At 34.6% G+C, this 13,082-nt stretch overlaps 1 protein-coding gene across 1 annotated transcript in view; it reads left to right on the top strand.

Moving 5' to 3' along the window:
• LOC143202112 (uncharacterized) overlaps positions 1-13,082 on the top strand; it is a 506,901-nt gene that overhangs the window by 490,551 nt on the left and 3,268 nt on the right. Inside the window, exon 8 of the mRNA XM_076413396.1 lies at positions 10,490-10,709. Within this exon, the coding sequence (XP_076269511.1) occupies positions 10,490-10,709 (220 nt within the window). The remainder of the gene's footprint in view (positions 1-10,489; positions 10,710-13,082) is intronic.

Genomic DNA, 13,082 nt, shown 5'->3' with positions numbered 1-13,082 from the left:
CATTTGATATAATTTTAGTCCTAGTTGTTTCCGTTTAGAGAGTATGTGCTTCTTCCAGGTTAGGCGTCGATCTAAATGCATACCAAGATATTTAACATGGTCTGCTTGGGGGAGTTGGCGATGATTGATATTTACTGGTGGACATGTTCTTCTACGCAGGGTAAACGTTATATGCGTGGATTTTGATTCATTGGCTTTAATGCGCCATGTCTTCAACCATAATTGGATTTGCTCCAGGTGGGTTTGTAGGTTTATTGATGCTGTGACTGGATCTTCATGGGATGCTAAGATTGCTGTATCGTCTGCATATGTTGCCACAGTAGTTATTTTTGTGGTGGGCAGATCAGCCGTATACAGAAGATACAGTACTGGACCCAGTACACTACCTTGCGGAACTCCTGAATATATGGGATTTAATTCGGTATGTTCATCGCCTTGATTTACGATAAAATGTCTGTCAGTGAGATACGATTTTAGTAGCTGATAGTCCGGATGAGGGAGAAGTTTCTTTAGTTTAACCTGCAAGCCCGTATGCCATACTTTGTCAAAAGCCTGAGATATGTCTAGGAAAGCAGCCGAACAATATCTTTTGGCATTTAGGTCAGCGTTTATTTGGTTTACAAGTCTATGCACTTGTTCTATAGTCCCATGCTTATTGCGAAAGCCAAACTGATGTTCTGGAATAATTTTTCTTTTTTCTATTATATAGTTTAGTTTTTTTATGTATAACTTCTCGAAAACTTTCGAGATTATTGGTAATAAACTTATAGGTCGGTAGGAGGTCACATCTTCTGGTATTTTTCCTGGTTTAAGTATCATTAATATTTTAGCTACTTTCCAGATACTAGGGAAGTAATTAATTCGTAGCATAGCATTAAATATATATGTTAATAGTTTTATAGCCTTTTCTGATAGTTCTTTTAAAATTTTGCCAGTAATTAAGTCATAACCAGGAGCTTTTTTAATATTAATCTCTCTCATTATTGTATGTTTAACTTTTTTGACCGTTAATTTCTCGTGCGGTAAATCCATTTGAAATGGCGAATCTAGAAAGCTAGTAATTTTATTTTCGTCATCTTTATGTAGCTGAGACTGGAAAGGTTTAAAAACATTTTTTAAGTGTTTTGAGAAAATGTCGGCCTTCTCTTTATTGCTTCTCGCCCAATTATTTTCGCTTGTTTTAATAGGTGGGTTATGCTGCTGGGATCTCCTAAGCTTTTTTGTTGCTTTCCACAACGAATAGTCTGTAGCCTCAGTTGATGTCAAGTTTTCTAGGTATTCTTGAATGCCTTGGTTCTGTTCGATTTGGATTAGATCTCTCAGCTCTTTTATGGCCCTATTAAATTTTCTTTTATTCTCTTCAGTCCTTTGCTGTTGCCAATTTCGTCGTAACTTTCTTTTTTCTGCTATCTTTTTCTGTATTGTACATGATATATGTGTATTTTTTCTTGGAAATGTTTCAATGTTGGGAGTCGCGGAATATGCTGCCTCCTGTATATTTTTTGTAAGATTTATTGCTGCTATTTCTATATCCATTTCAGTTTGTAACGGTAAGTTTAGAGAGATATTTTGGTCTAAGTTTTCTCTAAATGAGGGCCAGTTAGTTCTATTATTGCACAGAGAAGGGGGTTTATCTTTGATGGTAATTTTTGAAGAAATTGTTACTATTATTGGTGAATGATCAGAAGACAGGTCGAAACATGATTCTGCTTGACACTTTTTTGGATCAATATTTTTTGTAATACAGAAATCTATTGTATCTGGTTTTTTATTTCTGTCTGAAGGCCAATATGTTGGTTCACCAGTAGAGATATGTTGTAAGTTATCTATCCTTATGGCTTTGAGCAGTTCTCTACCTTTTGAGGTTATTATTCTTGAACCCCACATTAAATGTTTTGCATTATAATCTCCTCCTGCTATAAATCTATTACCTAGCGTACGGAAGAATTCTTGAAATTGTTCTGCCTTGTTGTTATGTTTGGGTGGGCAATAAATCGCAGAAATTGTTAATGGTCCATGGGCTTCCTCTATGGTTATACTGGTGGCTTGCAGGTAGTCTTTGCGGAATTTTTCTTTTTCGAAATGCTTTATATCATCTCGAATTATTATGGCTGTACCTCCATGTGCTTTATCATCAGGGTGATTTGTATGATAAAGCTTATATTTAGGAACTTTCAAATAATTTTTGTCCGTAAAGTGTGTTTCGGAAACCATCATAACGTCAATATTTTGTTCAATTACGAACATTTTTAGTTCCCTGGCATGTTGTTGGAGCCCATTGGCATTCCAGACGGCGATTTTGTAGCTATTGGTTTCAGGCATTAGGCAAGTTTGCTTACGACGGTTGTGAGTAGACCAAGCATCGTACTCATTTGATCCATTAGTTTGGCCATCATATTTTCTAATCTTGAGATGTTGCTGGTTTCAGTAGGTTGAGATATTGTCTCTCGTTTTTGTGCTGAACCATTTTCAACTATTTGGGCATAAGTTATGTCTGGTTGACTTGTTCTGGTGGGTAGTGGTAAATTGGTAGTAGTGGATTGTTTTTGTTGATGCCTTTTTTCCCTTAAGGCAGGATAGAGTTTCTGCTGTAGTTGCTTGTGAACTGCGCAACCCTTGTAGTTCGCTGGATGATTTCCGTTACAGTTGACACATTTCACTTTTTCATCGCGAACTTTACGAGTACAATCTCCTGTCTTATGTTCTCCTGCACATTTTACGCATCTATATGATTTGCGACAGTAAGTCTTTGTGTGCCCGTGCGCTTGACACCTTGTGCATTGTGGTATAATTCTTTTTATATGTGGTGGTTCGCATTTAATAATATTATTTTCCAATTTGGTGATTTCATACACCGCCTTATTGTTTCCATTAGGTTTTATGTCTATATAAAACATAGGCAGAGGTTTTTTTGTCGTGTGATGTCGTATATTGTGAATATTTACGACCTCGTGGCCTTTTTCAGCTAGTGCTACCTTGATGGTGTTAAAGTCCGTCCCGTGATGTAATCCTTTTAGTACGAATTTAAATGTTCTCTCGGATTTTGGCCTGAATGTATGGTATTGGGTGTTTCTTTCATCTAATTCTTTTATAAGAACTTTAAAGTGATCCGCTTCGAACAATTGGATTTTAATTGTTTCATAGCTCACTGTTTTAATTGTATAGTTCGTAGTAATGGTTTTTAATAAATCATGGATGTTTTTTATTATTCCTACCTTATAGACTGTTATTGGTGGTGGTTTGGGAACAACTTTTTCAGGGCTTGGTTGTATGTTCTCTTCAATTTCTTCCGACAGGTTGCTAAAACTGTTTTTTGTCTCTATCGGTTTCTGCAACCAATAGTCACTGATTCTTGTTTGTTTCCTCGCGATTTCTTCTTCTGGACTTCTCAATCGTTTTTTGTTAACGACTGTAGTCCATTCTGATGGTGGAGTTTGCGTTATTGCTGTTTGTTCTAATCTTATATCAAAGTGTGCAGGTGATTTGGTTGAATCGCTATTGTTTGCCATTTTTTAATTTTTAATATTTTATTTAATTTACTTCCAGAGGATAAAAAAAATAAAATAAATACATTGTTTATTTCACGCACTTCATTTTTCACTTACGTTATTTTAGCACTAGTTTTTTTTACTATAAATAATATAAATGAATTTCAAAAGGACTGTTGTAAAATAAGATGAAATTATTTTAAACACTAATAAAAATGAGATGCAGTCCTTTTGTCTGGTCACGTAAACACGTATTCACTACACTTTAGGTCCACTAAATTCAATGAATGAAATAAATATAATCTGTAAAAATAAATATATCTATAAAATATAAATATTATATATGTATATATATATATAAATATATATAAAATCATAAACATGGACTTTGGAATAAATCAAAATTACTTCTTCAGCCTTTTCCCTATTTCAAATTAGAGATCTCTTAGATCTTCTGTCTTTTTGTTTTCTTATACTAAAAGAAAACTTTTCAGTCTTTCCCTGTTAAAATTCTATTTTATCCAAAGGTATATAGCACACCTTATTATTTTTAATATTCTATCTATAAAATCATTATGTGGTGTACAAATAAATGGTTTTAAATTTACATTTTTAAAGATATTTGACAAAAATATGTTATATTATCGATGTGGGAATATCTCGGGATAAAATAAAAGAGATAACTCAAAGACCTACTGGCAGTATAATAAAAAAAATTTCTGGGGCATAAGTTATTGCCATGACTCTTTTGTTCGTATACGAATATTTGGAATTGAAGTTATAGAGTCATCCTCTGTTAGTATGGAATGTAAGTTATCTAAAATACCCTCATGTTCATCCTCTTTACATTTTCCTAAAGGCGAATGAGAACAAAAAAACTTATAATAAGGACTTTAAATTATTTCTCAAACATACTAGCCCAAGGATGTATATTCGTGACTCCATGAAATCTAATAGATCCATATAAAATTCCAAACTATCTTGGTTAAGTAGCCTTAAGTCAATACATTTTTTTTTCTTTAATGAAGTGAGCCCCTCAAGGCACCTTAACAAATACGTTCTTACTTGGGCAATAAATTTTGCACAATTTAAGTTCTGAGTCGCTTTACACCAAAATTCCTCGTGTATTGAATTTCGGTTAAACCTCTCTTAATAGGTTTGCGTTCAGGAGCTATTATTTTAGTTGAGTTGTATCTATTCATCCAAGAAGAAAAGTTATAGCAGCCGTTTACATAGCTTCTTCCGGAAGGGGATTATTTTCAAAAATTAAAAAATAAATATTTGATATTTATATATATATGAATAATCTTATCCCAACTTACAACAACAAAACCTGCTGTAACGATCATAAATTTCTCTGACACTTAATCCAATCGGTTTGGAATTCTTAACATTATCAACAATTTTTTAATAACAGACATACAATAAGAAATACTTCTTCGAAAGAAAAGGACCCTGCATTTCTTTACTATCTGTGCATCCGAGTACACAATACCTCCTAGATCGAGAGTTCACTTTAATTATTGTACTACCCACTTTTATATTCTAATGAACTAATAATTTAATCTCTAAACTTTATAAAAACATAAATGCGTTATTCCTTTACCCAGGTATACTGAAAATGGCGCTCATAATAAATAAACAATAAACGCACCATAGAAATGAAATGAGCCAATCAGATCCCGTCGCGGCTCTTAGCATAGCGATTTCAACAAGTAATAAGTTACCCTAGTAGCGATATCTAGATGTTGGACGTAGCGAAACATTTCATTGTTTTGTCAATTTAAACATATTGAGTCAACTTTTCAAATAAGAGTGGTGCTTATTTAAAATGCTTACAAAAAAAGGTGTTTGAATATTTTCAACTATCTTATATGTATTTTGGTATACTGAAAGGGAAAATAACATGTAAAAACGTCAGGATTTTTTCATTTCATAACGTCAGAATTATTAAAATGCTCTCTTAGCATAGCGATTTCAACAAGTAATAAGTTACCCTAGTAGCGATATCTAGATGTTGGACGTAGCGAAACATTTCATTGTTTTGTCAATTTAAACATATTAAGTCAACTTTTCAAATAAGAGTGGTGCTTATTTAAAATGCTTACAAAAAAAGGTGTTAGAATATTTTCAACTGTCTTATATGTATTTTGGTATACTGAAAGGGAAAATAACATGTAAAAACGTCAGGATTTTTTCATTTCATAACGTCAGAATTATTAAAATGCACTTGATATTCAAAATCATACAGCAAAATTGTACAGTTTCATGAAAAAGAAGCCTATAAGTAGCTCTGCTTCACAACGGTGCTGCAAGGTGTGCAGCGATTTTAAAATTTTATACATGTTGCTTGGACAACAAGCTGGGTTTTTCAGGATGTCAGAGAAATAAATTAGAAACATTGTTAAATATGTTTATAAATTAATATATTTACTTCCCAAAATGCCGTTTTTATAACATCTGCTTTTTATAGCTTTACGACGCTATTTTGTGTCTCTCTGGCAGGATATTTTACTGCCACTGCCTGGCCAAATTTACTTGGGAACGGAAAAACACTTATAAGTGTGACATACACACTACTTTAAATAGGCGAACCAAGAAATTCGCAAGCATTCACGACTAATTCACAATAAAGTATTCAAAGTTTGTAAAATAATATCGCTCCGTGTGATCGAAGGTAGTTCGGGTATTTTATACAGGTGCACTATTGTAACTGTATACATCACTACATAGTATAAAACAAAGTCGCCTTTTCTGTCCCTATATCCCTATGTGCGCTTAAATCTTTAAAACTACGCAACGGATTTTGATGTAGTTTTTTTCAATAAATAGAGTGATTCAAGAGGAAGGTTTATATGTATAATACATGCATAATATACTAAGGCAACATTGCTAATTTTAGAGGTTTCTAACGTGATGTCGTAAATTAACCTATTTTTTTAGGCTTATTTAGCAATTAGCAAAAACGCTGCCTAACCCTACGAGTTAGATCAAATTAATGTACTACAGTATTGTACACCATAAAAAGGTCTACAAAAAAGTCCGCGATGGTATATGTTAATCTTTTAGGGATAACCCACATTAACCATTTTTATTGTTTACTTTTTACGTGAGAAAATGGCTTATTTACGAAGCTATTTTAAGCAATACGGCATTAATCCTTATCGAATTAAGTACCTTAAATACAGTGTGCAATTAATATAGATCAATATGGTTCCTTACAGCATGTAAATTAAACAAATATTTTCGGAGATATTACAAATTTAAAATTTGCGTTTAAAAATGTGTAATGTAATAAAAATTGTATGAATTTAGATATTCCAAAGATAGCAGGAAATCTTCATAGTAAGTATAGGGGAAGAGGAATTGTTTTACTCCAAATTTAATGCGTGCAGGCCAAGGGCAGTAATGAATGAACCAAAAATACTGGATCGATTTTAATCATGTTTTCATTGAGTGACATAGGCATATATATTTTATGCCCGTGCAAAGTCGGAGCGGGCCGCTATGTTTTTATATACAACGTTCATATTTTTTCTGTAGTGTATTTAATTTAGTATCAGCATTGCACCCGTGCGAAGCCGGGGCGGGTCGCTAGTAAGTAATATAAGTAATTAAGAAACAGTTTATTTTTATTTAAAGAAATATAAAGAATACCCAGGAACTAATTGATGTCAGTTTTGTGAATCAGTGATATCTTTAAGAACAACTTATTTTTGACACTAATTATTTATGAATTAAACGAGTAATTCAACATGGTCCTTCTAGACGGATAGAAGTAGCAGATATCGATTCAACAGGGTTTACCAAGTTCCTTTGTTTTTTGTGCCTACGGGATAGCAGAGATCGAGCAAATTACTGGACTAAATCTGGAGTTGGGCGTCAAAGGAACTTACTATTGGAACGTACTCCAAGAGATATTGGTTCTTTTACCACCGCGATATATAAAATAATATAAGATTGGTGAAGCAATTTGTAAAGTCAATTCCCCTTCTTACAGATGGAGATTACTTCAGATACATAATTTGATAGAAGCAAAAAGCTTTGAAGAAAGGAGAGCTTCCTACTATAAAAGCTCTAACTATAAACGAATCATCAAAAGAATGCTACAAGCATTCAGAACTTTAGGTTGCCTAAAGGGTTTAAAAGGACATTATCCTCGTTCCCTTCTCGACTCCTTACCGACAATTTTTGGGAAATGAGATTAAGGGGCAAGATGAATGACTTCACCAGAATATTGAAGAGATGGAGCAAGGGTAATAAGAAAAATGAGGCGTCTCAATTATATCAGAATATTCGGCGCTTAAGAAGGTCCTTCCAGATTCTTAACACAAGCAAAAGTGTCCAAAGAGAAGCCTCATTGAGAAAAAGAAAAGATTTTAGTGTGTGTTAGTGACGTATATTAGATAAAAAAATATGTACCGTTAATTGTTTGTTTTAACTCAGTTATCACATTTACCCAAATTATCAAAAAACGTGTCGACCTATAACTGAAAGGAGAACATTTTCTTTGCAAACCTGGTAAATCGATGTTATGTAATACTCGTACGGCCCTAAGTATCCAGTCATCTGTTTTAAATCTACCTAATCTGTTTTAAATCTACATCTAATTTAAATTTTTTATGGTGAACAAGTGAGATAAGTTGGTCTGTTTTCTAATATAACCCTTAGCGTCGTTTCGGAGGAGGTCATAAAGTTCTCTTTTGAATTCATTCATTTAACCGGATTAAAATTAATTATTTAGAAAAAAAGACAGGTTAACTTTGGCAAAAATATAACGGATTGGCAATCGTATCACAGTTAATCAAAGCGTTTAATAGTGTAGTTAAGCAGAGGTCGAGTAAGAGCATCGCACAAGAGGTAGATTCAAGGTGCTCAAAGACTCCTAGCGATAAACTATTCCAATTAAAAAATATTCAAGCTTATTAATAACAATAACAATACAACTAGTCCGTGGTTTCGTGGAAAATGCATTACAGTCAAGGTGCAAGGCCACCAAAGTTGAACTGAAGTTGCTGCGAATTAACATAGTCTACAGGAATTTGGACAGAAGCTTGCAATTCAGGATAAAAGGCCACCAAAGGCGGATTGTAGCAGCTTAACTTCTTAGTCTTAGACTATTGGAATTGGAGTCATCAATTTTTTTATAACATCTTTATTAGATAAGCTTAGTACAATCTGAATTATAAATTAATTTATTACTACATTTCATTTGTACTTCGATTAATTCACAAGCAAGACGAGTGAGAGTAAATACATCAATATATATGTCATCGTGCAGTTCTTTGATGTTTACATAGAGATAAGCATTGGCAATCAATCGAAGAAACTTGTTTTGACCTCGCATTGGATGACCAGTTGATTTGAATCTTTAGTGTAACCCCATATTTACACCCCATAGGTCCAAATTGGCTTTATAATTGTCTTATAAATCAATCTCTTTGATTTTAGATCAAGTTGAGAGTATCTTCCGACTAACTAGTATAGTTGTTTTATTTTGGTTCTAATGTGTTTTGCTTTTTGTCTAACATGATATTTCCAATTTAATCTACCGTCAAGATGGATTCTGAGGTATTTAGCTGATTCTACTTGAGGATTCAGGCATCTATTGAGTGATATAATTAAGTTTTTATTACTTCGCCGCAATGCAAAATTAACGTGGACAGATTTGGAGCTCTTAAGTCGAATTTTCCAATCTTTCGTCCATTTGTAGATTTTGTTGACTGCCACTTGTACTTTTTCTACTGCCGTAAGCAGAGATATGCTTTTTGCCATAATAATTGTGTCGTCAACAAAGGTTTAAAGTAGTGTTTCTTTTGTTGTTGAATGTCAGCAGTGTAGAGCAGATATAGGAGAGGAACATATACAGCCGAAATAGTTTTAAATGTCAAGATCGCCATTTCGTGCGATACTCTAAATTTTTTTACAAAAAGATATGACTCCAGAAATTCACAATAGTTACGCGGTAACAATTTGCTCATCTTACATATTAATTCAAAATGCCAAAGCCTATCAAAAGCTTGTGAAACATCCAGGAATATTGCAGGGCTGTATTTCTTTTCCTCAAACGCTTTTTCAATAGCCGCAGTTACTCTGTGTACTTGATCGATTGTTGAATGGTAATTTCGAAAACCAAACTAGAAATCTGGTGTTATTACAAAATTTTTAACACGTTTAAATGTTAGTTTCTCAAATAGTTCTGATATTGCAGGTAACAGCGAAATAGGCCTGTAAGATTCGACTTGTTCTGCAAGTTTGTCAGGTTTTTTGAGCATAATTATTTGTGCCACATTAAAGCATTCCGGAACATGCTTCAGTCTTAAACAGGCATTAAATAAATATGTCAACATGACGAATGCTTTTCGTGTCAGTTCTTTCAATAATCCAGGTGAAATGTCATCTATACCAGGTGCCTTTATAGGATTGAAGTTATCAATTTCAGTGACAACTTTCAATGGAAAAATTAGATTTAGATCTAGGGTTGATAAAGAGGAATCATCAAAATTTGGAAAATTATTCCATAGGGGGGGGGCTTCATGGAAATTTGCGTAGAAACAGTGCCATTTCAAAGATCTTCAAAGGCAACTGGTAGATGAAGGTACAATCGATACTCGAAAACAACTTTTATGGCAACGATAAGCTGTACAGACGAAGTATCTACCACGTACATTCATGTAGCCGTTTCTTTAGGAGGGAGATGTTATGTAATGAAGCTCTGTCTATCCCGCTTCTCAGTCAAAACCTCAGTGTCGTTGCATATTGCCGTTTAGCAAGTCGCCTCTTCTTTCCGTTAAATAAAAGTTTTTAAAGTAAGTAAATAGATATTTTTGTTTAAAACCCTTTTATAACATATATTCGTAATTCAGATTAAGGCTCAAGCTATTTAAATCACAGAATTATACAGTATCATAACAATGCATAAGTATAATAACAGCGCAACATTTTTTCTTATACTATTATCCACGAAAACAACACCGTCAGCATATGTTTTAATGTTTTAGGTTTCTACTCAATCAGCCCTGACTACCTTAAAATCTAGCGTGTCCACATCTACACCCGAAACAGTTGAAGTTTCAAGCGAAATTTCCAGGGAGAACTCATCGGTCAAAAGTGGCGTCAAAACTGTCGAAGGTGCGACTACCGTATCTACAACGGAAGGAGGAATCGAGGAGTATCCCAGTGCAATAAATCAAGGTCAACTATTCAGTATCATAGATAATGGTAAGGCAAAGTAATAAATTATGCGTGTTAATAACTGTACTAATTACTACATTTTTTATTAACATTTTCTTCTCTTTGTGAGTTAATCTTTCATTAAAAGGAAACGTAACATTTTTTTTTAATTAATTACACTCTTACATTAAATACGCTTAGTACAATCTTAATTTACAAATTGATTTATTACTACTTATTACTACTTATTACTACTGGTATTTATTACCACTATGTACTTCCCAAATGAAAATTAAATTAAATTACCTGAGCTGAAGTTAAGAAAACCATTATACACTATATAAGTTCGTGTTGTTTGACTCACTTCAATCTTCTGATTTCTTGCGTGTTGTCCAGTAGCTGTATTGCTTCAACGTTCCTGTTATTTAACAACTTTATTCCATGTTTTAAAGCGAAATCTTGGATCATCTCGTATATCAATTTAATTCCGAGGTCACGATGCAGCTCTTCATTGGTTACGTAGCGATGAGCGTGCGAGACTCCACATTTTCTTCCAAAAAGATATAATTCCAGCAATGGCTCATTTTGTAGATTAAACACAAGTGCCATGCCCGGTCAAAAGCTTGTAAGACGTCCAGAAATAATGCGGGGCAAAATATTTCTGTTCTTCAAATGCCTTTTCAACAAACGTTGTTACATTGTGCACTTGGTCGATTGTCGAGTAGTGATTTTGGAATCCAAATTGGATATCTCGTATTTCTATAAATGGTTTATGAGGCTTAATCTTCTATCTATTGGTATTTCTTTTATCAATTACTTAATTTCAAGAAATGGTTTGTTTCGCCGAATTTATTTCGAGTTTGCTGCAAAAGATCGTCAATACTTTTGAGTCTTGCTTTTAAACTGATTTGTACCTGCATTATAAGTAAGATTAGGATTCTTCGTTTTTTTTTTCCAGGATTATCAGACCTAATAATACTGGAGTGTAATGAGATGGTAATTCGCACAAACTCTTGAGTTTTATTTGACTTGATGAGATGCTTTTCGAAATGTAAAAGTACAGTAAGTCTGGTACTTTATTAGAGTCGATAGGACGAGGCTCAGATGACATGCCTTCCATCCGCAGAAAACACTAAAGCTAAAGACAACGACACTGTCATCAACGAATCCAACTCTATCAAAAAAACCAGTAACCCCAGCTTTTCTTCTCAACCAATTCATGTCTCCAAAGTCTCTACAACTATGGTCGACAAACTTCAAACCAAAAAATCTCCAAGTTTCGACGGAATATCGATTACCCAATTAAAAAAGCTCCCGCATAAGCAGCTCGCGAAACTGGCACACATTTCCCGGCATCTTAGAAACACGCACAAATAGCGGTTATTCCCAAGAATGGAGCAAAATCATCTCCATCTGACTACAGGCCCATGAGCATTCTCAGTGCCATTTCGAAGCTTGCCGAGAGAGCAATACTCTACGCTCTCAACTCTTTCACAAAGGAAAACAACATCATTCCTGATGTACAATTCGGCTTTTGCGCTCACCACTCATCCGTCTATCAGGCTACCCGTCCGTCCGTGCACACATGTTTGGAGCAGTCCTTTTGGACGTAACCAAAGCCTTCAACAAGGTCTGGCAGGACGGTTTGATCGCAAAATGCGCTCTCATCAAGTCCTATCTATCGAACAGTTCTTTCCAGATCAAGATCAGGAAAACACTTTCCAGTAGAAAACAAATCGAAGCTGACGTACCTCTATATTCCTCGCTGGCCCCAACCTTATTTAACCTCTTTATATCAGATCTGCCGAGAAAAGAGCACATTAATGTCGCGTTTTACACTGCTTTCTTCACAACCACCAAGTTCGAAGTTACAATTCATGAACGTTTACAGAAGCAGCTCGATCGTGCGATCAGGTGGTTCAAATTCTGGTTGTTGCAAATCAACCCCCTGAAAACCCAGGCCATTATTTTCCATAAAAAGCGTTAAGCACTGTGGATCTGGCAACTTAAGATCGACACCGCAATAATTCCATGGCTGGATAACGTCCATGGTCTCCACTTCGACAGACGGTTCGGTTGGCATTCCCAATCCAGAAAGGTTCGGTGATAGCAAACCTGTTATCTTCTCTGATCTGCCCTTCTAGCAGACTTTCCATCTCTATTAAATGCTTATTTTACAAGATGTTAATTCGGTCCGTACTCCTCTACGGATCTAATGTCTAGTTCAAGTTTATTACATCCAACCAGGTGAAACGGCTTCAAGTTTTCCAAAATAAGCTCTTCAGGAGAATCTTAAACGCTCCATGGTTTGTCAGAAATAATCATATTCAAGAAATCAAGCACTTCATATCTCAATCATTCCACAAACAACACAGCTCAAGTTCTGAAAACGCGCTTGTTCGCGAGCTGGTCGACATGCTG

Source organism: Rhynchophorus ferrugineus, unplaced genomic scaffold (genome assembly GCF_030347505.1).
Source record: "Rhynchophorus ferrugineus isolate W39M unplaced genomic scaffold, kcgeb_rfMv2 rfM9, whole genome shotgun sequence".
Classification (NCBI taxonomy): domain Eukaryota; kingdom Metazoa; phylum Arthropoda; class Insecta; order Coleoptera; family Curculionidae; genus Rhynchophorus; species Rhynchophorus ferrugineus.
Note: the sequence above shows the minus strand (reverse complement) of the source record. Positions and strands in the feature narration are given on the sequence as shown.